Source organism: Solenopsis invicta, chromosome 12, assembly GCF_016802725.1.
Source record: "Solenopsis invicta isolate M01_SB chromosome 12, UNIL_Sinv_3.0, whole genome shotgun sequence".
In the NCBI taxonomy this organism is placed as follows: Eukaryota; Metazoa; Arthropoda; class Insecta; order Hymenoptera; family Formicidae; genus Solenopsis; species Solenopsis invicta.
This window is the reverse complement of record NC_052675.1, coordinates 9,639,480-9,666,875: the sequence shown is the minus strand read 5'-3', so window position 1 is coordinate 9,666,875 and position 27,396 is coordinate 9,639,480. Positions and strand designations below refer to the sequence as shown.

At 38.9% G+C, this 27,396-nt stretch overlaps 4 protein-coding genes and 1 long non-coding RNA gene across 12 annotated transcripts; 2 read left to right on the top strand and 3 right to left on the bottom strand.

Annotated features, from left to right (window-relative positions):
• Positions 1-3,266: 3,266 nt before the first annotated feature.
• Positions 3,267-9,738, top strand: LOC105194594 (xylulose kinase). Its single transcript, XM_011159580.3, has 12 exons — positions 3,267-3,602; positions 5,524-5,606; positions 6,115-6,268; positions 6,363-6,542; positions 6,941-7,042; positions 7,463-7,594; positions 7,664-7,817; positions 7,920-8,064; positions 8,134-8,423; positions 8,506-8,603; positions 8,681-8,821; positions 8,882-9,738. Exons 1-12 carry the CDS (start codon positions 3,546-3,548, stop codon positions 8,960-8,962), a joined length of 1,617 nt encoding a protein of 538 aa, XP_011157882.2. The 5' UTR covers positions 3,267-3,545; the 3' UTR covers positions 8,963-9,738.
• Positions 9,581-13,175, bottom strand: LOC105194593 (splicing factor 3A subunit 1). Its single transcript, XM_011159578.3, has 11 exons — positions 12,922-13,175; positions 12,418-12,748; positions 12,179-12,338; positions 11,810-12,091; positions 11,587-11,700; positions 11,338-11,506; positions 10,569-11,258; positions 10,420-10,481; positions 10,228-10,338; positions 9,966-10,139; positions 9,581-9,884 (listed from the first exon to the last, which is right to left on the bottom strand). The coding sequence occupies exons 1-11, from the start codon at positions 13,034-13,036 to the stop codon at positions 9,783-9,785; spliced, it is 2,310 nt and encodes a 769-aa protein (XP_011157880.1). The 5' UTR covers positions 13,037-13,175; the 3' UTR covers positions 9,581-9,782.
• A 573-nt stretch (positions 13,176-13,748) lies between these two features.
• Positions 13,749-20,991, top strand: LOC105194592 (mitogen-activated protein kinase 15). Of its 2 annotated transcripts, none has more exons than XM_011159577.3 (11): positions 13,749-14,116; positions 15,338-15,557; positions 15,674-15,804; positions 16,265-16,440; positions 16,877-17,016; positions 17,094-17,286; positions 17,446-17,586; positions 17,753-17,835; positions 17,952-18,092; positions 18,251-18,438; positions 19,017-20,991. In XM_011159577.3, the coding sequence occupies exons 1-11, from the start codon at positions 13,895-13,897 to the stop codon at positions 19,650-19,652; spliced, it is 2,271 nt and encodes a 756-aa protein (XP_011157879.2). In that variant the 5' UTR covers positions 13,749-13,894; the 3' UTR covers positions 19,653-20,991. The 2 variants fall into 2 exon arrangements, with proteins under 2 accessions (XP_011157879.2, XP_011157878.2); XM_011159576.3 differs by having other exon boundaries at positions 13,750-14,116; positions 17,753-17,850.
• LOC120359158 lies at positions 15,687-16,883 on the bottom strand. The gene is made up of 3 exons (XR_005575978.1): positions 16,756-16,883; positions 16,188-16,640; positions 15,687-15,824 (listed from the first exon to the last, which is right to left on the bottom strand). It is a non-coding gene; the product is annotated as an uncharacterized LOC120359158 (long non-coding RNA).
• Positions 20,494-27,394, bottom strand: LOC105194591 (orexin receptor type 2-like). Of its 7 annotated transcripts, XM_011159574.3 has the most exons (12): positions 27,247-27,394; positions 27,018-27,073; positions 25,555-26,772; positions 24,313-24,455; positions 23,834-24,006; positions 23,490-23,703; positions 22,825-22,925; positions 22,555-22,678; positions 22,251-22,462; positions 21,827-21,886; positions 21,630-21,709; positions 20,494-21,136 (listed from the first exon to the last, which is right to left on the bottom strand). In XM_011159574.3, exons 3-12 carry the CDS (start codon positions 25,752-25,754, stop codon positions 21,067-21,069), a joined length of 1,377 nt encoding a protein of 458 aa, XP_011157876.2. In that variant the 5' UTR covers positions 25,755-26,772; positions 27,018-27,073; positions 27,247-27,394; the 3' UTR covers positions 20,494-21,066. The 7 variants fall into 7 exon arrangements, with proteins under 7 accessions (XP_011157876.2, XP_039311674.1, XP_039311673.1 ...); XM_039455740.1 differs by having other exon boundaries at positions 21,630-21,886; positions 26,988-27,093; XM_039455739.1 differs by having other exon boundaries at positions 21,630-21,886; positions 27,018-27,093.
• Between the last annotated feature and the right edge of the window lie 2 nt (positions 27,395-27,396).

Sequence of the window (27,396 nt, the reverse complement as noted above, 5' to 3'; positions counted from 1 at the left end):
ACTCTGCCAGCAGCCGGTTGTCGCCGTCGCCATCCGCGTGGCGCGCGGCCACCCCCTTCCTCCGCGTTCAACCAACCCCTCGTTCGCTCGCGTTTCAGTTCCCATACCCCCCGATGGCTGCCCCGAACTGTTCCGCACGGCGTGGATGCGTTTAGGTAATGAAACCACGCCGTCCGAGAAAAATCGCTCTCGCGTTTAACGCAGCGGCCGAGCGTCGCGTTACGCTGGCCGCGATATACCGTCGTTAGCGAGCGTTGAAATTACCACCGCGCTGCGTACCCGCGCGGTCTCCAGCGACCGCCCATTCGTTCCGTCACGATTCGTATTAATTAATCTGTATTAAGCGTGACGACTCGTATTAGCGCGCTTAGCGAATAATTCTATTCGATCGATGACAAACGTTTTCAAACTTCAAACTCATTAACGTGCAAAGAAGCAAAATTTGTTAAAAAAAAACTAAAATATTTAATCCGATACGATCAACTAAACGCTGGGCTGATTCAACAATTGTTCAGTTGCATCGAAAGAAAGTATAGTTTATTCACGTCAACCAATCAAATTTTTAACTAACAATAAGTATTAATTGAACCAACTCAATATTCAGTTTCACGTGTTAAAATGAATATTTTAGTTTCTCAAGAAATTTTTTTTATCACTGTGTCCGCCTTTGAAAGCAAGAACTGATAAAGTATTTCAATAAATTGATTACTGTATCAGTGGCTGATGATATTTCGTCAGTCACTGAACAAATATCATCAGTTATGTTGCGTATTGATCTTAGACGAAAGTCCGACATGTGTTTTACAAAATTGTTTTGTCCGAGATATTTTCATTTGGTTTCGAGGAGAACATTAAACCATTTGTGACACGTATTTGCCAAAGTTTTTTGTTAAGATCACCATGAATTTTATCATTCTTTTGTCGCGTATTCTCGGGAATGTAGGAAAAACATTTCTTTAGATAATCCTGCGAAACAAAGAAATCCATTTCATTTTCACTCATAATTCCGACATTTCAACAATGCAGAGATTTAAATGAGTTCAATATATTTTTGAAGTGACTTTACGTTAGATCCATCGAGCTTCGATCGAGGATCAAGTGGTTTTTTTAACATACTTTTTCTCTCTCTCTCTCTCTCTCTCTCTCTCTCTTTCTCTCTCTCTGTCGAGGACGAAAATCGATCGCGGTGCACCGCGCCATGTCGGGGCCCGCGGCGAAATTCCGAGGCCCCATCGTCATAACAAACAAGGCATCAATCCGGTAACTGACGCTGCGGCGCGCGCCGCAACTCGTTCGCGTAATTAGATCACGATCCTGCGGAGCGTAACCGAAATCGAACGCGGATCGTTTCGTATAGCTGAGGGCCAGAGCCGGGTAATGGGCCTTGGCCGAGCCGGGACGTGATCCGTGTGCCGGCGAATGGCTCGTCCCGATTGCCCGTCCGCGTCGATCGTCTCCCATCATCACGGAGGTATCGGCCCCCCGAAACTATCGGGGCTGTGTTTTATGAAAGGGGGCTTTGGTCCCGGCGCCGCGTCGCTGCTGGCGACGCGTATACACGTTCCTCTCCTCTCTCATCTCTCTCTTCTCTCTCTTTCTCCTTCATCGCCTCCCTCAGAGCCGGCCCGACGTGGCGTCCCAAACCATTATCCGTATACCGCACGATTATAGGGCAACGGGACCGACAAATAGTCGCAGGCTAAATCCATAGGCGCCAGCAAGAAGGGACGGGTTCCCTTCAACAGCGTTTTTCATTTCCGCCGATAAACTCACGCCGTTATCTTCTAAAAACATCAAGTGTCAGCTGGAGGCAGATTTGTAACCGACTCAATGAAATTTCTTCAAGGAAATCGGGAAAAGTTTCTGAATGTAAAATTGAATCGAGAAAGTATCATAAAAAGGCTTCTATAACTATATTCTCATTATTATTCATATTTATGCGTCGTTTGCACACTGAAAAAAAAAGAGTTGGATAGTAATAATCAAGTTTTGGTGAAATTGTTTCAATTAAATATTCAGTTAACATGACGAAATATTTAGTAATATTTAGTGATCGTTTAAAAATCGATGTCTATTAATTATTGTGTTTATTTGTTTTTCATATAATTAATAAATGTTACTAAATATTTGGTTATAACAATGAAACATTTTTTTGAAATTATTTCACCAAAGTTCAATTATTACCAAAACTTTTTTTCCAGTATATATGGAAAAAATATCGTGCGTCCCCAAAATGAAATTCATCATTCGCGCCGTTGAATAAAGATTTTCTCCAGAAAGTCTTCAGCCTCCCAGAAAACAACTTTTGACGCCCATGGGGAGCATCCCTGGTGTAGCCGACACATACGATTCTTCGCTACGCAAACAAACCCACGTACTCTCGTGCATCGGCGCTAACAATCCGCCTCTCCAGCCGCTCGTTGCATTTCGGGCCTAGTGGTTTGCAATTCGTACTGCCAAGGCTATCTCGTTGTCTCGCGCCCCCATCGGCATCCCCGCGTTCGAACATTCGAGAGTCTATAAAATTCGTGGTACTGCGATTCAATTGAGAATCGGAGATCCAAAGGCCAATCAAAAAGAAGACGAGATTATAAAATTAAAGCAAGGGAACGCGTGCGTCGGCGTCGCGTCTTCCCTCGTATCTTCATCATCCTCATCGTCGGGCAACTAAAGTTTTAAATTGAGATCTGTTGAATCAAAGTTCTCTCGAAACTGAGAGGAAAAGGTGAATCTTGATGTTAGCATTTTCAAAGCGCGCTTTGTTTTCAATTCTCATTATTAGCACCTCGACGTCGACGTTTCGCGAGGAAGAAATCGATCGCAAATCGATGAAAGGGTATCGCCTGGCGCGTTTACCTCCGAGGCGCTCTGTGTTATCCGTTAAAACGGTCGAGAGCTCCTCAGATAACGCCGGCGTCGCGGCGGTCGCAACTTCCCTGGGGCAGCAGGTGCAACAGAGCGGGCAGGTGATGCAACGCCCACGTTCCGGAGAGACCGCCGATAAGGCAGCTCGCACGATCTCCTCTCCTTTTACCTGGCCGTTTCTCCAGGAGAGTTACCTCAGGCCGATCTCGTTTCGCACGCGTGTCGAGCAACATCACGACTGGAGGAGTTACGGCGTTACAGCGGCACGCCGCTCGCTCCCGTCGCTCCGTGCCCGCGCTAACAATCTCCAGGCGGATCCAACGAGAGCGCGTTACATTACATAACGACGGACGCGACTCTCTCGCGCTGATACCGAAAACGACGGACGGGATTATTTACTTCTCCAGCCACAGAGGCTACGGCGAGCCGCTCGCCGCTCCCCGCCGCGCCGCGAAACCGCGCGCGTAAGCGTAACGCGTGGCAACTGCGGCGACGACGGCGACGACGACGACGTCTAAAGTGCGTCGCGAGAATGGGCCGCGCACAGGCCCGCGCGTTAGTCGTCCGCACTTAGTCCCACGAGCAGCAAAGCGGAGTGGACGCCGCCGGGTGCGAGTGTTGATCGCGACAGCGCCGGGTTCTACGAGCCTACGCCGAGCCTACGCCGAGCGGACGGCAGGATGGACGACGAGCCGCCGACGGCCACGTATCTGGGCCTAGACCTCAGCACGCAGCAGGTAAAAGAAGATCCCGACGGCGTAAACGCGACGCGACCGACGCGCTAATGCGCGATCCAAACAAACGGAACCACCTGAGAAGCGGAAGAAGAATGACACGCGGTCTCCCTGGAATCATTTCTAGATTCTCTTCGATTTTCTACTTTTCTTTTTTATGTTACGTGACGATTCTGCGACGCTCATCGGAGCGTAACGGTTACTCCGATGACCACGTGGAACTCGGTCGATCCTATCGCGCGACGCCGACGGTATTGACACAACAGTATGTTTGGAATCGTCTTACTTTGGCAATATTTCGAGAACAGAGTATTTCATGAGCAACGACGTCGTTCGCTTTCGCATATATGTACTTCCTTTTCCTTTTTTCAAAGAATTAAAGAAACCGGCACGGACGAGAAATAAGATTTCGCCTCAGACTCGAAGCTTCAGTGACGCATGTGAAACCGATCAGTCGACACAGTTATCTGTTTGCTGTGTAATAGCTATAAGTTTCAGTATCACATTTTATATAACACGAAAGTTGCATCAACGTTGTAGTTATAATTTCACTACGTTTCAAAAGTACGCCATCTTATTATAATTAATTACTTTTTTTGTATAAACGTCCGTGTTGTTCCAACGTTTAAATTCTACATATTGAAACATCACGTATTTGTTACATAAATAATATGCAGCATTTATATCACATAAAGGAAAGCAATAGAATGGAAAGCAAGTAAATTATGATACAAACGTCATGAAATATTTGTTATATAAAGTATTATTTCCAAATTATATATATGTATATATATATATATATATATATATATAACAGATACAAATTGTGTCGACTGGGTTCCTATTTATCGAGCAGAGGATGATACTCGATTCGATTTATTCTTTCGCGTTCGTAGCTGTCGAAATTGGAGTCGCCAAAATTACGTCGGTTTCTTAAGGACTAACGATCCTTCGTGAAAAGGAGTCACGCAGGAGAATTTCCAATTGAGCTCGCGATATTCTTTCTTTTCTTTTTTTTTTCTTTTTTGAAAATCTGCGGTCGCACGAAGCGTCTCGTGATTATACATGCCGAATCGACGCACGCGATGCAAATCTCGCTAATATTCGCCCTAAGAACGGTATCGCGCCGGATGTGTTGCTGGGAAAAAAAAAAAAACGTAACAAAAGCGCGGCGGTCTTTAAAACGCGCTAATTACCCACAATCGCGGGAGCGTAATTTATAAGCGCGAGGCGCCTTTGGTACCAATCTTCACCTTACGGGCACGCACAGCCTCCGCTCAATTCATTTTCTTTAAATTCTTGCGTTAACCGTCACGCGATTCAATTATTAACGCTCGTTACTTCGTCGTCAATGCCCCCATTCACTCCGAGAGTGATAACCTTAGGAAGTGTGTTTACGAGTTTCATTAGCGTCGAATAGAGGAGACGATCCATCGGGGCGGGAGGGAGAAGGCCTGGGTCTTACTTGACGCCCGTGTTACGCGTCCCGAAGTATGTCAATACGGCGGCAGCTGTAAAGTATTTTATTTACGCAGGAAACACGCGAGCGAGTCGAAAGAGAAACGTTTCGACGACGCCGGGAGGGTCACTATTATCTAACAGGACGATAACACACACGGGCCCGTCGTCGGCAGATAAAACGCGGACGGAGGAAAGGCGAAAACGGCGAAAAATGCGGCGAGATGAAAATATTATGGCCGATAATTGATATCGCGAGATTCTGCGACATCAGAGAAAAAGAAACGAATAAAAATTCGTACGCACCACGGGACACCGTCGGCGATAATATAAATAGATGCGTATTAGTTTCTCCCGCATCGCGCCGCACGCCGTCAATATTATTGCCGTTTATCCAGACCGATCACGTGATGACTAAAGATCATCAGCGATGCGTCCGGACTAATCGATCCCGATCTGATTTCAGTTGAAAGCGGTGGTGGTTGACGATAATCTAGCTGTCCTTCACGAAACCAGCGTACAATTCGACAATGATCTACCGGAATTTAGGTACAAAGCGATTTTTAAGTACCTAAGAACATATTCTCTATATCTCGTAGAGTGAAAATTCACTCGAAAAATTGCATATAACACTGAGAAAAATAAATATTTCTTTGAATAGTCGCAATGAAATATTTACTAAATTACTACATTTTTTTATTGAGTAAATATTTACGTACCGCAAGTAAAGGTTTCATTGCAACTATACAAACAAATATTTATTAGAATTTAGTAATCTTTTCTGTTAATGCAGGTTCAATTTTCATGTTGCACTTTTACTCTTATCAGAGTGACAAATCACTCGACAAAGGCTTTATTTTCACTTTACGAGATTTAGAAAGCAATTTTTTGCATTTTTCGTTTTGAGATGACAATTAAGAATTAACTGATCTTCCTATTGGATAATGAGAATCATTATCGTTGCATAAGAATAACATATTAGCGAATTGAAGACATGGGAAAACACTCGCGGTACAGTTAAAGTTCACGTAACGAGGAGTATATTCTAACTTTGCAGGACGTACGGAGGGGTCATACGAAAGAAGGACGAGTCACACGTCGTGGTGGTGCCTTCTTTGATGTGGGTTAAGGCCTTAGATATGATACTAGACAAATTGCGCGTTTGCGGGGTCGATTTTAGCAGAGTAACAGCTATTTCTGGTTGCGCGCAGGTAACACGACCGTATATTGAAAGTAAAATCGATTATTTTAAAGAGCCGACTCACAAAGAGTACGTTTGTTTATATATTTTAATCGTATGAGCAGCAGCACGGCACGGTTTATTGGGGCAAGGGCAGCCGCGATCGGCTACGGCGTTTGGACCCGATAAAATTCCTGCACGAACAATTCGCCACGTCGTTTTCCGTGACTCACTCGCCCGTATGGATGGATTCCAGTACGTCGAAAGAGTGTAGCGTTCTGGAGGAGATCGTGGGTGGGCCTCAAGTAAGCATCGCTCGTCTTTCCTACATGTATGTAATAAGGACGGATTACACAACGCACGCGAAAATATACATCCAAATATCTGGCGGTTATATACGTTAAAGTTTATACGAATGCATATACGTTTATTGGCTAACATTAGCTTTCACAAGGGGTTTATTTCCGCGATGTGCAACATCCTAAACGACTGACAGTTGTAACTACGCGAGAACGAATTGGCCAAATATTTAAAGTAGCCGGCTTAAACTTGGTGTACACACACACACACACACACATACACACACACACGCACACACACACACACACACACACACACACACACACACACACACACACACACACACACGAGGGCCAGGAGGCCGACGGCATTTATAGTTATCCGTGCGCCGCTGTGATTTCAGAAATTAGCGGAAATAACGGGTTCACGGGCGTACGAGAGATTCTCAGGACCGCAGATTGCGAAAATAGCACGCACGAAGCCGGAAGCCTACTGCAGCACTGAGGTATTACCTACTAAAAACTCGTGGCTTCCTTCGAAAAAATGAAAACGGCAATCCGACCGAGGTATTCGTTACGTATGGCTATACTGATTGATCCTACAATTTCTATATAATTGTTTATTTTACGAGTGTGTCTATTGTAGTTTTGCAAGTGTGTAGACGATGTGTAGCAATTAATATCGAATTTCTATTGACTCGCGTTCTTACGATTAATCACGTTTTCATTTCCTCTTAAAACGTCTCACTGACAGAAGTGTGCAATCTAAAAATTTCTGCGACGTAACCGCCGTGTGATTTAACGCCTCTAATTATATCACGATGATCAAAGCTGTGCGTCATACGCTTTGTGCCGCTTCTAAAACGCGTCTGAGCCGAATATTGTTATTTACGCGTGTCCCGTTCTTTCTCACCCCATTTTTCCAGAGGATCTCCTTGGTCAGCAATTTTATCGCCTCCTTGTTTCTGGGCGATTACGCGCCCATCGACTGGTCGGATGGCTCGGGCATGAATCTGCTAAATATCCGTACGAAAGACTGGGATGATATGTTATTGGAGGTAAAATAGCATTGTATACGTTTGTGTTTAACGCCTGCTCGCTGTGTATTTAATGTACGTACTTGATAGACTTGCGCAACGGGGCTGAGAGAGAAACTGGGTAAGCCCGTTTCATCGTACAGCGATATCGGCCCTATATCGCCTTACTTCGTGGAAAGATTCGGTTTCAATGAGGAATGTAGGATAATCGCGTTCACCGGGGACAATCCTGGCTCCTTACTAGGTACGCAGTGTCACTCGTGCACTTGGCCACGATTTTTCGTTTAATTTCGCGAACAACAACTTTAGAACATGCCGTTGTACTTACGACAAGAATGATACGTAGGTATGAGGCTAAAAGAAGGTGATATCGCTTGCAGTTTGGGTACGAGCGATACCTTATTCCTATGGTTGAACGAACCCAAGACCATAACAGACGGTCACGTACTGTGTAATCCAGTAGACGATCAGGCTTACATGGCGTTACTCTGGTAAGCGTCTTCTGTCATTCATTTACTACTACAATATAAAAACCAATGAACAGCAATTTTGCATTGCAGCTTTAAAAACGGTTCTTTGACTCGCGAAAGGATACGGAACGATGCCGCGCAAGGTAGCTGGCAGATATTCAACGAATTGTTAGAAAGTACTCCGCGAGGAAATTTCGGCAATTTCGCATTGTATTTCGATACGCAAGAGATTCTACCTTTCGTCATTGGAGATTATAGATATAACAAGGCCAATGACGAGATCTCTCGATACAGTTCGAAGGAAGTGGAAGTTAGAGCGCTAATCGAGGGTCAATTTGTCGCAAAGAGAGCATACGCTGAAGACTTTGGATTTGTCATCGGTAAGCAATCCCCTATGAAAATTTCTCTTTTACGATCTTACTTCACAAAAATTTCTGATAATTTCTTTTTTTTTTAATGAAGGACCTAATACTCGGATAATTGCAACGGGAGGTGCTTCTATAAATAAAACTATACTGCAAGTGCTTTCCGACGTGTTTAATTCGCCAGTATATATCATGGTAAACACATTGCGATGATTATTATTATTCATATTTAATATACTCGAAGAGACCTTTCACAATTTTGTCGGATATAGGAAGCAGCCAATTCGGCTATGATGGGTGCAGCGTATCAAGCAAAACACGGTTTGCTACGAAACAATTGCAACTTCGACGAAATTACACGCTGTCTGCCAGAATTGACGCTGGTGTGCCAGCCTTACGATGATGCCGAATCGGTAAGTAAAAAAAATTTTGAATAGATATCTTTTACTATCAAAATTGATTAATATTTTCAGATTTATAGACCCATGACCGTGCGTTATCGCAAAATCATAGATCAGATATTGAAGAAGAGGAGCGAACAAAAGCATGTGTAAATCTTGTATATATAAAAAAATATTCTAAAAAGGACCTCTCTTATGCGCGATATTCTCAGAGTAATATAAAGTGATAGATTTGGGCTATTTGAGAGAATTTTACTAAACATATTATTAAATTATTTAGAATACTGAAATTTATACATCTACTTTCTATTGTATCTTGAAAGAAAAGCATTTTATATACGAGTGAGAATCTCTCGTACAATACATGTACGAATATGTAAAAAAATTCTCTTAGCCTGAGCTTCAATTGATATTGTAAATAACATATGATGCTTTTTTATTTTTTTAAAAAGCTTTAAAAATAAAATGATTATTCTAATATATAAAACAATTATACAGAAAAAGATATATCCATCAAACATTTTGAAATAATTCACAAATAATTGATAAATTGTAGCAATCACTACACCTAAAAATTAATGATATATTCATGTCAACCAAATTTGACGTAAATCTTTTTCTGCCTATGAATAAGATTCGTCGAAGTTTAGTCTTGTGTTTATGTATTACATGAACACAAGACTAAGCGCAATTTTTTTTACGATGCAAAAGAATGAGCGTGATTTCTTTTGCAATGTAAAAGAAATCAAGCTTAAATTATAATAAAAAGAATCTTATTTGATGTAATATTTATTAATATTATAATTGTTATATGTATTATATGATCTTAAGAATAAACACAATATATATTTTGATCATATGATACTTCAAAATGGTTACAGCAATAAAATTGTTAGGGTTATATCAATAAATGATATAACACATCACTATTATAATAATTCTGTATATTTAATTTATATATTTACCCTTTTATTTACTTTTTCCTACCACCTCTCTCCTTCGGTAGCAAGTTGATAACATTACCGGATGTTAAATTATAATATGCAAGAGTATTATTATCTTTGAAGAACATTCCCTGGAAACAAGAGTTACATTTACAGAATGCTATAATTATTCATAATCATGTATACGACAAAAAATTATTAATTTTTATTACCTCGTATTGTAATTTTTGTTTCCCAGGTGGCATGCCAATTTGTTCGTGAATAAGCGCTTTCATAGTTGCCACAGTATCGCTTACTTGTAAAGTAACATTCAATGTCTGACCGTTCAATTTCCATTCAGCCTTCTCTGTCATCATAGGCACAGCTATGTTAATTTGTACAGGACCCTGAAAAAAGAGAGTTGGAATTTTTTTCTTTTACAAGTTTACTCACATAATTTGAGCTCTTCAGTAAATTGACATTAATTTTTTTTACCTTATTTCTAGCAAGAAACTGTTGTTCTGGAATTAATGAGTCCTCGGTTCTCAGTTTTTTAGCTTGCGGTTCATCTTCCAATGGTTTACTAGCAGGATGTTTTAACCCAATCTTTAAAAAAAAATTTTAAATAAATAAATTTTAAAATAGAAAACAATAATTAGTGGAGTTGTATTATAACAAATTACTTACAGCGGCCGTCATTGGTGGCTGTATTGGCGGTGGCGTTGGCATAAATGGTGACATCGCCGGGGCTACAACAGATTTTATTTCGATTAGTTTTATCTATAAAAATCCGATTAGAAAATATATTTTTCAAGATATATAAAAAAATTTCGTACTCATCAGAGGTGGTGGTCTAGGCGCCATAGGTGGCATAGGTGCCATCATCATCATCGGTGGCTGTGGCATCATTGGTTGGGGTATACCCATAGTAGGCATACTCATGGTCGGCGGTGGAGGAGGTTGAGTAGGTACTGGTATAGGCTTTGGTGCAGGAGGCTTCGGAGGTGCTTTCAATGTAGCTTGCGGCTTTGAAGCGGCAGCAGCCATATGAGAAAGCTCGGTTGCGCGATTTACTGGTTTCGGACCGATCTTCTCCTTCTCCTCATCAGGCAAAAGACCCTTGACCTTATGTATCTGATGAATTTGTTCTTCAAGCGTAATGTTGGCCCGCGCTGCTCTCGTCGCTGCTTCCACACTCGAGGTGTGACCGTCCCATGTAACCTTGTCATCCTTCTTTTTGTCCTCTTCGCCAATCTTCTTACCAATTGCAGTTTCTTCATCGCCTACACCGAAGATATCGGTACGCCTCTCGGCAAGTTGCTTGAGACTCGCCTCGATCGCCGTGCCCGGTGCGAATACAGTCTCCTGCGCCAATTTATCCAGATGCTTGTCTCTCTGCTCGACCCAGCGTGGATCCAACAATCCGATACGCATATGTTCTTGCACCTTACTAGCGGGAATACGTTCGCCAGTAATCGGAGAAATCAGGTACTCATCAGGAGCCGCAGGACGACTAGTTTTAGGAGCTATAAAAATATTGAGAGTAAAATACAGATTTATTAGAGTAACCAATAATTCTAATTGATAATTGAAAAATATGCTTACCATGTTGTTTTGGATCGTATCCTTTCTTAACTACCACGTTTCCTGGCGTAGGCGGCAATGGAGGCGGTTGCATGCTCGTTTCTCGTGGTTTGGGTTCTTTAGATTTGTGAGTGTCACCTGGTGGAGACACATCATCCTCATCGCTAGAATCTTCCTCCATATCTTGCACCTGAAAATATTAAATAGTAGTATAATACAAATAATCAAATCATAAAACAAATCTATATCATAAATATGGAATACACTTACTTGATTATTATCTTTCGCACGATCGGTTTTCTCGCCGTCTGTGCGAGTCTGCGTTTCATCGTCTGCGTCACTATCAATTTGCATTTCTACATCCTCACCATCTTCTATACGTTCCTGTAAATATTATTAATTGTTGTACAATTGATATATTACTTGGTACAGTATTTTACATAATTAATCAATGAAATAAAAATGTTAATAATACAGAAATTTATGATCAAACCTGCATAAGGACACGTGCGCCGACTTCGTCTGGTGTTGTCGGCGCTGGGAAATTACCGACTTCAAACTGTTGATAATCCACAGTCTCAACTACGACGAAATCGTGCCAGTCAATTTGTGCATAGGCAACCCTTTCCCTTTCCAATTCCTCCTCCTCCTTACGTCTTTGTGCTTCTTGATATTTTAAATATTCTGCACGATATTTCACCTGTTCCAAAATTTTATCCATATTGAGTGCTTCATCCTTGAGACGCGGCAATAAATCTTTTGGTGGAATCAGTACCTATAAAAAAAATGTACATTAAAAACTTTTTTAGTTTTACAAACAGTAAACTTATATAGACTTTGAAACAGGAATACTGCTATTTACCTTGGTGTACTGCTCCAAGAGTTTAGTAAAATACTGAAACAAGGAATGCTGAGGCCGCAGGAAATCAAACTGGAAATTTCTTTGCTCACGATTCATTAAGTTGGTCAAAAACTGTCTTCCATTACGTGCAACAAATTGAGCGGTTAGCTTCACAATGTCTCTGAAAGGAAAGTTTTATTTTATTAATGCACTGTCATGTAAAAAATATTAATTATCTATATATAAAGATTATTACTTACAGATCCAAAGCAGATATAGAAGGAGGATCTGCGATAAATTCAAACTCGGTTGGTGGATCCTTGGGTACAAACGGTTGTTCGACTTGCTTCAAGATTTCTTGCTGCTTTTGATGCGCGGTGAGATTAACGGTTTTCCCAGGAGCTGAACCTACCGTGGGTTCCTGACCTTTCCCTTCCTTGAATTCCTTTACTTTATGCTGATAGTAAGCATGATAAGGATCACCAAAGTTCAAAAAATTGAACTTGGGATTGCCCAACTCGTTCTGTCTGATCCTGGATTCAAATTCCGGCCCGTTCCTGGCTACGAAACTGGCGGTTTTATCAACGATATCTGAACTTTTGCATAAGAAAAAACAAATAAACAATTCACACATCAAAACAATATTGCCGCCAGAACTAGTTGGCGTATACAAAATACGCTTTCTGCGTCGCGTTCCTCGCAGTTCCGTAGCGAATATTCGTTAAACGCAGTTCTCGCATTCCGAGAGTATTGGCAAAGGATACTCCTAACCTCAGGCGGCGGATAAATGATGCCCACGATCGGTTGCGACGAGGGAACGTTGTTCTCCTCGTTCTCAGTGGCCGGCGGCTGCGGTACCGCGACTTCTGGCGCAGGCATTGTGCTCGTAATCAGTGTATTTGCAGCGATAAATATATTACTGTTATCTCCTTCACGCTATGAGAAATCGTCCATCTTCTTGTCCACTTGCTTGCTTTCTGCGTGGTCGTGCGACCGGTGCGACGCCGCATTTTCACAGATGGCGCTCGACGTCGATAAAATAGGATGCATCTTCGACGAAACTAAAAAAAAGATAATATATCCACGTATTTTGAGTAATTTATTCAGTAGAATAAAAGGAAATATATGCATGTGCAATTTATTTTATGAAAAAAATACGCTATGTGCTATATAATACAGATTATAATGTAAGCAATAAAAAAAATTAATGTACGTTACATAACAAAGAATAAAGAAAAACCTTTAGAAATAAAAAAATATAATGTACAATATTCGCGCGCTTTATTTTTGTAAACTTTAATTTAAAAAAGAACTTTATTTAAAACATAAACTTCTCATTAATTCATAGGTATCGTAAAGAGTTTGGATGAATTATAGGACGCACAAAAATATAAAACTCTACATAAAACGTGAACGGAAAGGTATAACGTGGAAGAGGCAAGGGGGAAAAATATCAAATATTTATCTCGATTAATTTTTAAACTTTAGCGTTTCCCCTACACTTCTGACGTGTTCCTCGATGCATGGTCTTGAGCTACCTGTAATATACATATATCTACATACAGGTGATCGCGCGACACCGCGATCCGCGACATCGCTGGCAACCCGTGGACACGGTCGCCTCGGCAACTGCCATCAATTCCGTAAACAAAGGCACGCATTATCGTGCGGAGAGGGTCGCGTGAAAAAAAATATTACCTCGACCGGGGGTCGCCCGCCCGATGTACGAAGATGTGAATGCGCCGCGACGGCTCGCACTACTCTCCGCGTCCGCTCGAAAGACTCACCCACGTGCGAAGACTCGACCGCGTCCCGGGACCGCGTTCTCAGCGACCTGAGGGTTCCGCCGACGGCGCCGCCGCTGCGACGATGTCGGGGAAAAAGGCCGCGGAGAAGGTCTCCGAGATTGACGCGCATATCAGCAAACAGTACGACATAGTGCGACGTCTTGGCAAAGGGGTAATAACGTTATCCTCCCCCGCGTTCATCCCCTTCCTGCGCGCCGAAAATTTGCGGAAGCTAGTTCTACGCGAATTATACCTTTATCTCCGTGTGAAATAAAAAGATAACGATGCGCGGATTGACGTAAAACGTGCTCGCATAAATTACAATTTTACATACTCCGAAAGTGTCTGTACGTGAATTATATTATATTTTATTCAGATATTGCGTCATATTAAATATTCTAAAGATAAGAATCAAATTTTTAAATATGATGAGTGTACAGTTTGATAGAAAACTCAAAATTCAATACATCTATGTTCTTTTGATATTTTAAAGTGTTTTATAAAAACCGACGAATTTTTTTGATATTTTATTAAAATTGTTTTGAAATTTTTCTACAATTGCTTTACGTGAAATCTTTTTTTGACTATTTAACATTTTTTAAATCTATTTGCATTGAAAGTATTTTTTTATGTTCTTATTGCTGCCTCAATCATTAAAAAAAAATATATTAAATCGTGCAAGGTATGCATTATGGTATACGATAGAAACTTTTCAACTTTTGAGAATATCAATAATCGTCATGATTATCCATCAGGAAAAGTAAAGTTGGAGACAATCGATAACGTTGTCGTCGCAACGACGACAAACGGATTAAGGTACCGCAAGCCAATTTTTGTTAGACACGTATTTGCATAATTTGTATCTGATGACAGGTTGCGAGACATTCTTATTCATATCCTGATAATGCAATTTATGCAATATTCATGCACCGTATGCTCGCGTATTTCCTCATATTTTATAGCGCAATTGAGATAATTTCAATTGCTAATGCACATGAAAAAATAAAGAAACGGTTAATGTAAAACAATTGTGCATATATAATTCATGTTTGCATTAATTATTAATGTTTATACTTGCTTAAGTATTAACAAAACGTGTTTACTAAAGAATCATAATTTTGACAGAAAAATGCGACAACCGAGTTTCTAAAAATCTTCCATTTTCTTTATGGATTCACTATAATGATACACTGAGAAAAAAAATCATTAAATTTATTAAAATTTTTAACTCAATTAAATTTGTTCAATTCAAGTATTTATGCATTTAAGTTAAATGTATCAATGCTTAAATAAAAAATATAAATACTTAAATTAAGGAAATTTAATCAAGTTAGAAAATTTGGTCAATTCAACAATTTTTTTTTTATTGTAATATTAATTTTTTTTTATACAGGCTTACGGTATAGTATGGAAAGCGATCGAAAAGAAAAGGAAGGACACCGTCGCGGTGAAGAAGATCTTCGATGCCTTCAGGAATCAGACGGATGCGCAGCGTACGTTCCGCGAGATTATGTTCTTACTGTCGTTCGCCAATCACGAGAACATTATAAAGCTGATCGGACTGCATAAGGCGGACAACAATCGGGACATTTACCTCGTTTTCGAGTACATGGGTGAGTTTTACCCGATCCGAAGAAGAATACGCACAAATACGCACACGAAAGTCACACGCCATGTGCGCCGATTCTCAGACTTTCGGCCTGAAACACGTTTCGGCCCGTTTCCCCAGAAACCGATCTTCACAACGTCATTAAGCGGGGCAACATCCTCAAGGATATCCACAAGGTCTTCATCATGTACCAACTTTTTAAGGCGATCAAGTACATACACTCAGGCAACGTTATCCACAGAGACTTGAAGGTAATGTCGAGTCTTATGATCTATAAAAAAAAGCAATTAAAAAAAAGTCGTGTAAAATTTTTTAATTACGTTTTAAAAAAATTGTATGCCATTATTTTAATTTTACTGTAATTTTTTTTAATCGTAGACAAAAAAAATTAGTATTAAATCAACAATTTATTATTCATATATGTTTCATATAAGAAAATAAAATCTTAAAAAAATTTGATAAACTTGAACAGACGTAACTTGCTTACATGAAGAAACAGAATTTCTTTATGTTAGCAAATTATTTTGTTTTATACTACGTTTCAATACTAATTTTCTGTATATAAAAGCGCAAAATAATTTTTTTATTTGTAAAACCACGGTTTTTACTTTTCATGACATTTTGCATGTTTAACCTTTTAATTTGCTCCCTTATTTGGGGAAGGAATGCATTGTCTCGTTACGTCGAGTTTGCGTTATTCTTTCGTTGCAGCCATCCAACGTGCTCCTGAATGCAAAATGCCATTGCAAAATCGCGGACTTTGGTCTGGCACGTTCAGTTACACAGATCGGCGAAGGTGACGGCGAGACGGGAAGTGATCCAACTTTGACGGACTACGTCGCCACTCGGTGGTACCGCGCGCCAGAGATTCTCATAGCTTCAAAGAGGTATACATTTATTTATTTAAAACAGTTATAAGACCGTATTAAATTGTAATTGTAACGTAACTGGAATATCATTTCGACCTTCTTCTATCTGAAGCGATGTCAAGAGAGATGTTGGCGTTTTCGTTGATGACGTGAATAAGAATAATTCTGATTAAGATCGTCGGACACATCGCTGGTTATTAATTTAATTAGAAAATAATCTAAAAAAGATAATTTAATTATATTACAGTGCTTTTAATAAATTAGAATAAAATTCATTTGTAACCATTTACGATGAATTAATGTGATAAAAAAATACGTGTATATATCTTGTACCTTCGTATAAATGTGTAAACTTTAATGTCTCTTGAAATAGAATTCCTATTATGCGCGACGTTCGAGCTATCGCAAAGATCGGATTCTATCCATGGCAGTATATCCATAAATGTATTTTCAGGTACACGAAGGGAATAGATATGTGGTCCCTAGGCTGTATTCTTGGCGAAATGCTGCTCGGAAAGCCGCTCTTTCCCGGCTCATCGACGATAAACCAAGTCGAGAAAATAATGATGACTTTGCCTCCACCGACGGATGAAGGTATCCTTTTCACAATCCTATGAAAAAAAAAGAAAGAAAATGTTCAACAATTGGATCCCTCTCGATAATTTTTTTAGATTTAATCTCCGTCAGCGCCGGTTATGGAACCAATTTGTTGGAAAAGACACCGAATAGACCTAGACGAACTTTAAATGATTTGCTGCCGGAGGTGTCGCAGAAAGCCCTAGACCTTATTAGCAATTTAATAGTCTTCAATCCTACGCAACGACTTACTGCGGTCGAGGCGCTAGAGCATCCGTATGTGGCCGAGTGAGTACATTTATCATAAGTTTTAAATCTATCTACCCTCTGCAAGTGAGAACATAAAAGTAATTTTTTTTAAATTGAAGCACATCTGTAAATTACAAAGTTTGAAGAATATGTAAATGAAGATTAAAATATATATTATATAAATTCCCCTTTCAACAGTTTTCACAGAAGTGGAAACGAACCGGAGAGGGGCTCCAGCGTTGTACCGTTGTTGAGTGATGATGTGCAGCTCTCAGTCGACGAATATAGAAATAAGCTTTACGCGATGATGGACGAAAAGCATCGGAAACACAAAAATATGTGAGCATATATTTATTCACGTGGTCAGTCATTATCATTTCAGGCAATGGAGAATATTTTGCCTCGTTAAAATATGATATAATCGGTTCTCTTCATTGTAATTTTAATAAATCTGTATTTCGTGTACTAACAATTTTCTCCTTTCTGCATCAACACATTTTTATAGGTCAAAATCCAGACTGCGGCGATTATCTGAAAGTATTAGGAAGGAAACCAGCATTAGTAGGAGTAACCCGGTGATCGGCCAAGGTGACACGATTGTCGGTGAGAGGATTGTATATCTATTATACAAGACATCTCTCTCTTTTATCTCTTCTGCGATTTTATTCTACTAATTTTTACCTGCAAATTACTTTGCCTTTCAGCGTGCTCGTCATTGCCAAATAAGAAAACGATCAGGCCATCCTACGGCGATAATTCTGCATACGGCATTACGAGATCGCAGACGGTGAGCAACTCCATAGAGACACCGGCACAGGAGACCTTAACAAATAACCGGCATAATGGTAAAGAATTTTACATTTTTTAAATCTTAATTTGAAGTTTTTGCTGATAAACTGGAGATATACTTAATTGGCGTGCCTGTAACATCGAAAATTAAACTTATCAAGATTATATCGATCTTCAGCAAATTCCAATTACTACATTTGCGATTAATTGACAGTTAGGAACGTGGCGACACAGTACGCTTGTAAATTGACGAACGGAAACGTACCCTCGACAGCGGCCAAAAGTTGTTTCTACTTTAATCAACATCAGCATCAGCATCAGCAGCAGCAGCAGCAACAGCAGCAGCAGCATTCGCAACTGTCCAAGTCCCAGCGCTCCATTCAATCGGATCAGATGGCCATGGTGAGCATTTAGTTCTCGTTTATTTCGCATTCCCCGTGTTTGCTTTGTCGTCCCCTTCTCGAGAGTCACTTTGCGTGCTAAAAGGTAAACGGTAAATTTTGTTATTACAGGCTGCATGTCGTGTGGGATTTGCGTTTAGTAGGTACTGTAATCACTCATTTCATGCATCACCTATAGTAGACTGCATTCAAATTTAATTTATGCACGCCACGTTCGGCGCACACGTTTGAGTGTAAACGTTTAACTCCGCCGTAATGGCAAGTGTCGCGTTTAAATAATTTTATTATCTCGACGAGACAACGAATAAATTTTAAATAACATCGTAAGGTAGCAAAAATGATTTTGATCGCATCAAACCATTTTATTGCGCGAAACAGAGAGTGCCTTTCAATAGCGCGTCATTGGCGCGGAGTTAAACGCGTCAGTAAACCTTTCTCAGTCTTCATCATGTATGTAAAGAACCACTATTTTTGTCGAACTTACTGATCGTCGTACAAGATTGCATTCAGTTCACACTGCTGTGTATACATTCGCGTCGGGATTCTATTTCCGTGCTCACAGAATTTCTTCAATTTTAGTACGGTGCCGGAAGCAGATCGAACCAATTAGTAACAACGGCGCAGCGCGCTAAGCCACGAAGAGCCTGCAGACAGCAGGTCTTCACACAGGCGCCGAGGACCTTCGCCTCGGCGTCCGTTAATTGCCGCGGTGACAATTATCGACCTAAAACGATGCCGGCGAAGCTGATCAGGATTAGTGACAGTCCGAACAGTATCAGGCAGTCCAGCAACGTCGCGAGGACCGTCGTCAGGACTCCCGACGTCAGGACCGCGACAGGTGGGGTCAGCAGTCCGGAATCGCCGTACAGCAGCCATTCTCAGGCCGTCCGTAACTATCTGAATCAGACGGTGCCGTTGCTGGCGCAGCAGCATCTCCGAACGCGAAATCGCACGTCTTGCGGCAAAGACAACTTCGACAGATCGTTCGCCGTCGCGGACACCGCGACGACCAACAATCGCGTCAAAAGTGCGACGCGCGGTCAAGGTAGCAGGTTGTTACACGCGAGGCACAGCCTCGACTCCGGCTACGTCGGGCAGAGGAGGTCGTCCACTACGTGCGACAAGTCGAGGTTTCTCAACAGTCACAGTCAGAGTCACGGCGTGATAGCGGAGTCGGTTTACAAGGATCTCTGTAACGGGACAATAGGGTGGTGAGTGTGAGGCGGGTGCGAGGCGTCGCGGGGGATGAAAAATGACGATCAGCGACGGGACAGTCGCTCGACGATCGCTTTGCTTTCCTATCGACGAGATTCGCTAATCGGTCGTGCACGCGAGCTCTTTTCAGCGTAAGATCTCTTTTCTGCTGGAGGGATGACGCGGTCGAACGTCTCGGGGATTTCTGTGCACGACAAGTTTGCGAATGGGATCCTAGAAAATCTGCGATTAATGTTATTTTATAACTTACGTCGAACATCAAACACACACGACATTTTCGAAAAATATCGCACTTCTATAGCTTTTCTAAATTTATATTGTTATAATTATGTATTTATATATTTGACCGACGATATTTTTTATACATTTGCCTTGTGGTTTGCTATGATGCAAACGACATTTTGTAGTAATTATATTTACATTTAATTATCAATTTTTTTAAATATATTTGTGTCACCGATATTGTAATTTGGCGAACGATAATTTCACGATAAAATTAAAAGAAAATCTTCGTTAGTTAGATTCCGTGATAAGAAGCAATCAGTCGTCGTAGACTATCCTAGAGTTTGCTCGTTCATCCTCGTGCGAGAAGCAAGCCGCTTCACGCTACAAGATTCCTAAATAATTAAGCAAATTTTACACAAAATAAATGCAAGTAATAAACGCTATCAATGTGCTTTCGATATTTCGAATTCCCACGGGTATAGTCGGGAACGCCAGTCACAAAAGTGACCTCGAAAACACCAAAATTCGCGAGCGAATATGATTTTTAAGACCACTATGACTACCTCGTATACTATTACTTTTTATACCATATAAGATATCGAAGAGGTAAGTGAGAGACGAGCGTTGTTTCTCGCCTTTTCTATAATAAAAATGCGACAATAAGCGACAGCATGTAAAAGATCGATTTCTTCTTTATGAGAAAAATAAATGAGAAAAAATGAACGTTAATTTCGAGAAAACGGAGGCGAATTAAAGGGCAATTGCGCGGAGATTGCAGAGATCATCCCGTGGGAATGCGAAAAACAACGTAGGAGCTTAGGACGTAAGCGATACGAATCATGTGGGGCCATATAGCGGAGTATATGACATACATATTTTTCTATGATATTTTATTTATACGTCGTGAATATATAGACACGTACGGGACACACGCATACACGCATACACGCACGCACGCACGCATGCACACTAGCAGATATCCGTCATCGATTTAGTGTACAAATCTCATTGTATCATACATTGTGTCGTAATGTCTTTGTGCAGCGATTATCGACAGCGCTCGGACTCGTTGCGTGCTATACGTATTGTGAGAATAAAGTTTTAATAAAAAAAAGAAAAGAATTCTTTCATTAAAGAAGATTGATAATTATGCCTCTCCCCAGAGTAAAGGTGATTGGCAGGGGAACAATTAATGTTGTCCGTCTGTGGTACACAAGGTGCTCGGTTTTGGCTGTATAGTCTCCAGGGTTGGGTAGTAACTAGTTAGAGAGTTAAAAGTTAATTAATAAAAGTTAATGACTTCTAACTTAACTTAGTTAATTTTTTACTGATTCAATTTTTAACTCTAACTAGTTATTTTTGAAACACATTAACTTTAATTCATTAACTTTTTCCCCAAGTTAAAAATTTATCTATATATAAAAAAAAATGTAAAAGAAAAATATATTCTCATATAAGAAATAAGATTTCTTTGTTATATTACACAAACTTAATTTACAAATAAAATATTAAGTTTGTTGATCCATATTATAATTGTTTTGAGTAATTTAACTTTACAAAATTACGATTTTGGAATTTAATATGAATAATGTTATTCAAAAATTAATTTCTAATTTAATTAAAGTTAATTTACTCTTAACGTAACTTTTAACTAGTTAGTTTTTTGTTCATGTAACTTTTAATGTAACTATTTTCATTCATTTTATAAACCATTAACTTAATTTAGTTAAAAAAAAAAATGTATTAACTTACCCAACCCTGCTAGTCTCTAATTCACTTTTGTCGTTACTTTGCTGTAGATCTTTCTTGTCGTTGTTCTCCGGTCGATCAATCTGTGCGTTCGAAACATCATAGATGTTTCTCAATTTAATATCTTTATCATCACTGTTACTTAAATACCCGATTCGTTTGTGCTGGCGTACCAAAATAGCATTTCTGCGGATTCTTACCAGCCTTCGCCAATACATTGGGATGTGTTGCATATTGTCGTCAGTGATCGTCATCGCATTCTGCAACAATATCAAAAGTAATCAAAGGAACGAATTCATACATGTCACAAGACGAGAAAAAATTTTATTTGTTTTTAAGAAATCTATGTCAATCGCAGCGCAACTTCCATTTCCAATTTAAAATGTAAGTTCTTTCTTTATCGCGTATCGAACCATCTAATTATTAAGCATTTATTTTAGAAAACTCAATAAAGATTTTTTATAGAAATATTTCTAAAAGTATAATGTTTGGAGAGATGCATGCGCGTATCTCTTATTGATTCGGTATTCATTTAGGAAGACAAAGATTTTGCTTTAAACAATTATTTCAACATCTTATAGCAAAATTGAGTATGGAAAAAATACGTTTTTATAATTAATTTACTCTTCGGGAAGGATCATGGTGCGACACGTTAGAGACGCGACTAGAGATACGACTAGAGACTCGATTGTAGATGCAACGAAAAATCCTCGAGAAATTCTGACGAAAACCACGTGTCATCCAGCAATAGACTACGGGGTTCAAGGCGCTGTTTGCATGTCCCAGAAACAGGAAGTACTTTAGTGCATTGCTTAACGTGTTGTTTGTCGACGGTTCTGCAAAAACAAAGAAGCGTATGAGAAATTAAATTAATTAATTAATCCGTATTATCTTTGAAAAACACAGATTTTTACGAGATCGTATTTACCAAAAATACCGAGATCGAGCAAATATTTGATAATATTATAAGGCAGCCAGCAAACAGCAAAGAGTATAGCCAGAAATAATAGCATCAGGGCAACGCGTTTTCTGTCCTGTCGTAATCTGGAGCCCTGTGAACAGAAGATAATGAATTCTGCGTACTTTCGGCATTTGGCTGTCCTTAAAAAAGAACTTTAAAATAATTGCTAATTTAACAAACTTTTGTTAGTAAGTAAGTAAACAAAAAACTTTTTTTTAAATCGTTTATTAATCTGACCTGTCGCGAGCTGACGCTTTCCCTGTTGTCATAATCAAACGGTGGCTTTTTAGACCAAAGAGTGAAACCAATCATTGAGTATGCCAATAATACAACGAGACCTAAGCACATAATAAAAAAATGTCTAAAGGAAACAAAAACATGAAAAAGATAGATAATTTTGCATAGTATGTGTTCTAGTCACGTGTTTCTGCAAATGTATCAGAATTTAAAAAAAAAGTAACCTACTGCTCTTGTTTAGTAGAAATAACAAGTCAATATCAGTTCAATCGCCTTTACTCGGCATTGTGCATAGAAACAGTTGAAATAGGAGACGCATAAGCAAACGCGCGCGCAAGTGTCTATGAAGTTAAATTTAAATTTATCTAAACAGTACAAAGTCCAAAATTGGGTCATAAGGTGTTTCTAAAACTATTTTTGCGAAGTGTCTTTAAGATGTCTTTGAGACGTCTTATGATTTTAGACGTTGTCTGATAATGAGTAGGTTGTAAATTAAGATTTGTATTATTAAAATTTCTTTTGCATATGTGAGAATCTGATAATATGTTATGTGAAAAATGTATGACGTAAAGCGAGAGTTCTTGTAATTCTATAGGGGAACAATAAAAATGTGTGTGTGTGTGTGTGTATCCTATAGATATCCATATATCTATCGATAAACTTACATGGAATTACGGTACAGAACAGGAAGTATACGTTGCCAAAGACATCTTGCCTGATTCCTAATGACGTGAGATCCTCTATGCACATATTGAAATCTGGTGGTATCGAAGAGGTGGCATTGCGCGAGAAATTCTCAATGGCCGTCGAGAAATTCTCACTTTTCACATTCTTGTTCCAGTATTCAATGACATCCGCCATTGGATTCTGCAATCTCATCTGTGAGAAAGAGATGAAACTCGTAATATCGCATATGCAAGTGTATCATATATTAGACTTAATCATTTTCAATTAATTTTCGCCAGTTAATTCAATCAACACGCAGGCTCAGCATTAGATTTAGACTTACCGCTCCATAGATCGTAATTAAAAAAGTCATGGACGCAAGCCAGATAGTTATAATAACGAGAATAATGTTCCTCTGACTACATATGCAGCGGAGAGTCATGGGATTCCTTATGGCTAGGTATCTATCGATGCTCATAGCCATAATAGTGTATATCGAGGCGGTAACACTCACACCTGTTGCAAACATGAGTTGTACAATTGAGAAATTTATATATATATATATATATATTTATATGCGTTACATATATAAATTTCCATTTTAATCAAATAATCACTTGTGTTCACAACGTTTTTTCGTATAAATAAGCGACATACAGATAATATTCGATTACAGAAAATGATTAAGAGATCAGCAATATATTTGTAATAATATTTACACATAATAAAATTACAGTACATCCAAATAATAATATTTGAAATGTGATCGGATTAAATAAGGGCGGTCAATTTTTTAGAGCTTTCCAATGTAAAAATACTTACTTTGCAGATAAGAGGTCAGTTTACACAGAAATTCACTTTGATTCCATGACATCGATATTTCCTGGCTGATTGTCATTGGCATACATATTATAGCAACCAATAAATCAGCCACGGACAGATTAATCACAAAATAGTATGTAACGCTGTAAAAAATTTATTGTACCTTTATTTATACACATAAACAAAAGTTCGTGTGTCTGTCTCTCCCCCCCCCCAGATTTATTTTTATATTTATACATTTAAGTTTATTTATACATGGAAAGAACGATTTTGCCGAAATATCTAAAAATTTAGCTAGATAGAGATATGAAAATATGTTGGACCATCAAAATAAATACGTAAAGTAAAATGTTTAACAATAAATATGATGATGATAATCCGTGTAAATTAATTTGTTACACGAGAAAAACAATGTAGAATTTATTGAAAAGGTGTTTTTGTTAAAAACATTTAATAAATAACGTTCGTATATATATTTAACACGATGTTCGTGTTACATTTGGCAGAAGCATTAATCTTCAAAGAAGAAAGTTCGTCTAATCCCAACTGCGGAGAAGATGTAGATTATTATTTCTCTAACAAAAAATATATATTTTGGCGCAGTGCTCGTAACTGCTTAGGTATTTCACGAAGCTGTATATATCCGTGGTCGCTTATTTCCGCGACTCATATACGCGGCGTAGCATATCGTATCCTGCAAATAAACTATCCGCGATGCATTCATAATGGTCGAACGTATGTAGCAGCTGCCGGTAGTATCTCTACGATTATTTTTCAACCAGAAATTCGCGAATTCTCCTACGCGAAGAAGCACGGAAGTTGCGTACACAGTAAGATCACAATGAGCCACTGGGGATCTCTCTAATTTCGTTGTCTTAAGAGATTCGACTATTCGGTGCTATATTTATTTCACATCCCGGGAATATAACATACCAATGCCAATGTAAATCTGGTCCCCAATTTGATAAAAAATAAAAATTTATAATATAGCTTGATAACTGTTTTTACCAGCTCTCTATTTCTCTTAAAAGAGTTTGAAACTACAACAATTCGAAAATTCAGAAATTTAACAGCGCAATATACCCTCAGTTTATAAAAATATAAAAATTCAAAGGATATAGATGTTAAATTCGCACTTGCTTTGTTTTCTTACCAGTGACATCAGACGTCGAATAATTTGTAATCAAAACACTTTGGATAGTCTGGACTTACTTAATCAAGAACGTACACATAATGACATACCTCTTTAAATGATACTTGCAGACCATTATTATCACAAAAATGTTAGCTATCACACCAATCAGTACAGTTGGTGCGTAGAGAATAATCAACAGGTAGTCCTTATAGCTTCCGTGAAAGTAATCGTAAAGAGTCCACATTGTCTTGATCACATTATCGATTTTCGATGGCACAGTCTTGTTCGCTATCATCGTGATATTCATATAGTCTTATACGACTGGATTTTAAATCAACCAAGATCAGATAGACTTCGCGCAAAAAAATATTAAAAAAGAAAATAACGTTACACGAGAGAAGAGATTTTTACGGCGCTGCTCTTAATACGGACGATGGAAATTCAACGATTTTCTTTTCGAATGCGAAAGAAACGAGGGAGTTTTCGTGTCACAGAGGTACGAGTCTTGACAGATGCGCACAATGTGGTTTAACTACTCGCACTTCCGACACTTTACGTTCGCAGAATAGCTTTTATTGGCATCGAGCTTGAAACGAGCGAGGAAAGGATTCGCGGTGGTAGCTACTTGGAGTAGCCGCCGGAGTCGCGGCACCATGCAGTTTGAAACGCGGTCCGAGCAGACGCGCGCACGAGACTGTTTAGCGGCACCTTTATTTCCTTTATACGTTTGTGTAGAAATTCCGAATATAGCTGACGGTGTTCGCACAATTACGTTGATCATTGCTTGAGATATTCTCTTGATGTACAGTTTCATCAATGCCTCCTTTCATCAACCTGTGATCTTCTGCGTTTATTTAAAAAAAAAATATTGTAAAAAAAACGAATTAAATCCGATTACTATTTTACAATATACATCTATATTTTGATTTTATTCTTATTAAAAATAAATTAATAGATTCAAATTATTATTCTGAATGTTTTAGAATTTTGTGTTTACGATAGCTGCTGCCAATTACTAACACTAAAATAGAACATACAATAAAATTATAATATTAAGTACAATTTAGAATAAATTGAATTAACCAACGAGTCATTTGCAATTCATTTATTCAAAGTATTGCTTTGTGTGCAATACTTTAATTCCTGAAAAATATAGAAAAATCCAAACACAGACTTAAAATTTTATTTAGAAAGTATCTGAAAAAAAAGGTCATATAAAATAACGCACTAAAATATCGTATAAACACTTTTCCTACAGATAATGATTCATTACTTTATTGCATGTAAATGTACACATCTAACATCTGCCTCCAGCCTCCGTCTATCTACGAGAAACATCATGAGGAAAATAATTGAAATATATTATAATATCGAAATAAGAGATATTTTTTTATAAAACGTTCATTTTTATTTTAAGAAATTGAAACACGTTCAACTAAAATTCATTTAGAAAATTGATACTCGTTTTTCTAATTAAATCGACTGATAAGTGATATAAAAAAAATATTTTAGCCAATTAGTTTTATGGCTTTTAACATACTATATAATTATACACTGGAAAAAATTATACCGGCCGTTTTACAACATCCATCATCCTTCCTCGTCGATTGTATCGCCGTGTTCGATCTGTAAAAAATGTGCTTTATCTATTAACGTAGCGACGACATGCTCAACGCAAAACGACAAGCCGAATTTCGTAAGTGTTCTGCTACAAATTGTTCTTCTCTATGTAATTGTCTGAATGATGTCAAAAATAAATCGAAAGAAATATTGTACTTTTTTTTATTGTATGCATTTACCTTTCACGTTGAAAAAAGAAAGATTTTGTGACTTTTTCTTTCGATCCGTAAACAGCCGATCCGTAAGCGAAGAAAGATGAGGATGGAATTAGCGGGGATGATAAACCGATCGATCGATCGCACGGATGCATTGAGATCTCTCTGAAAGTA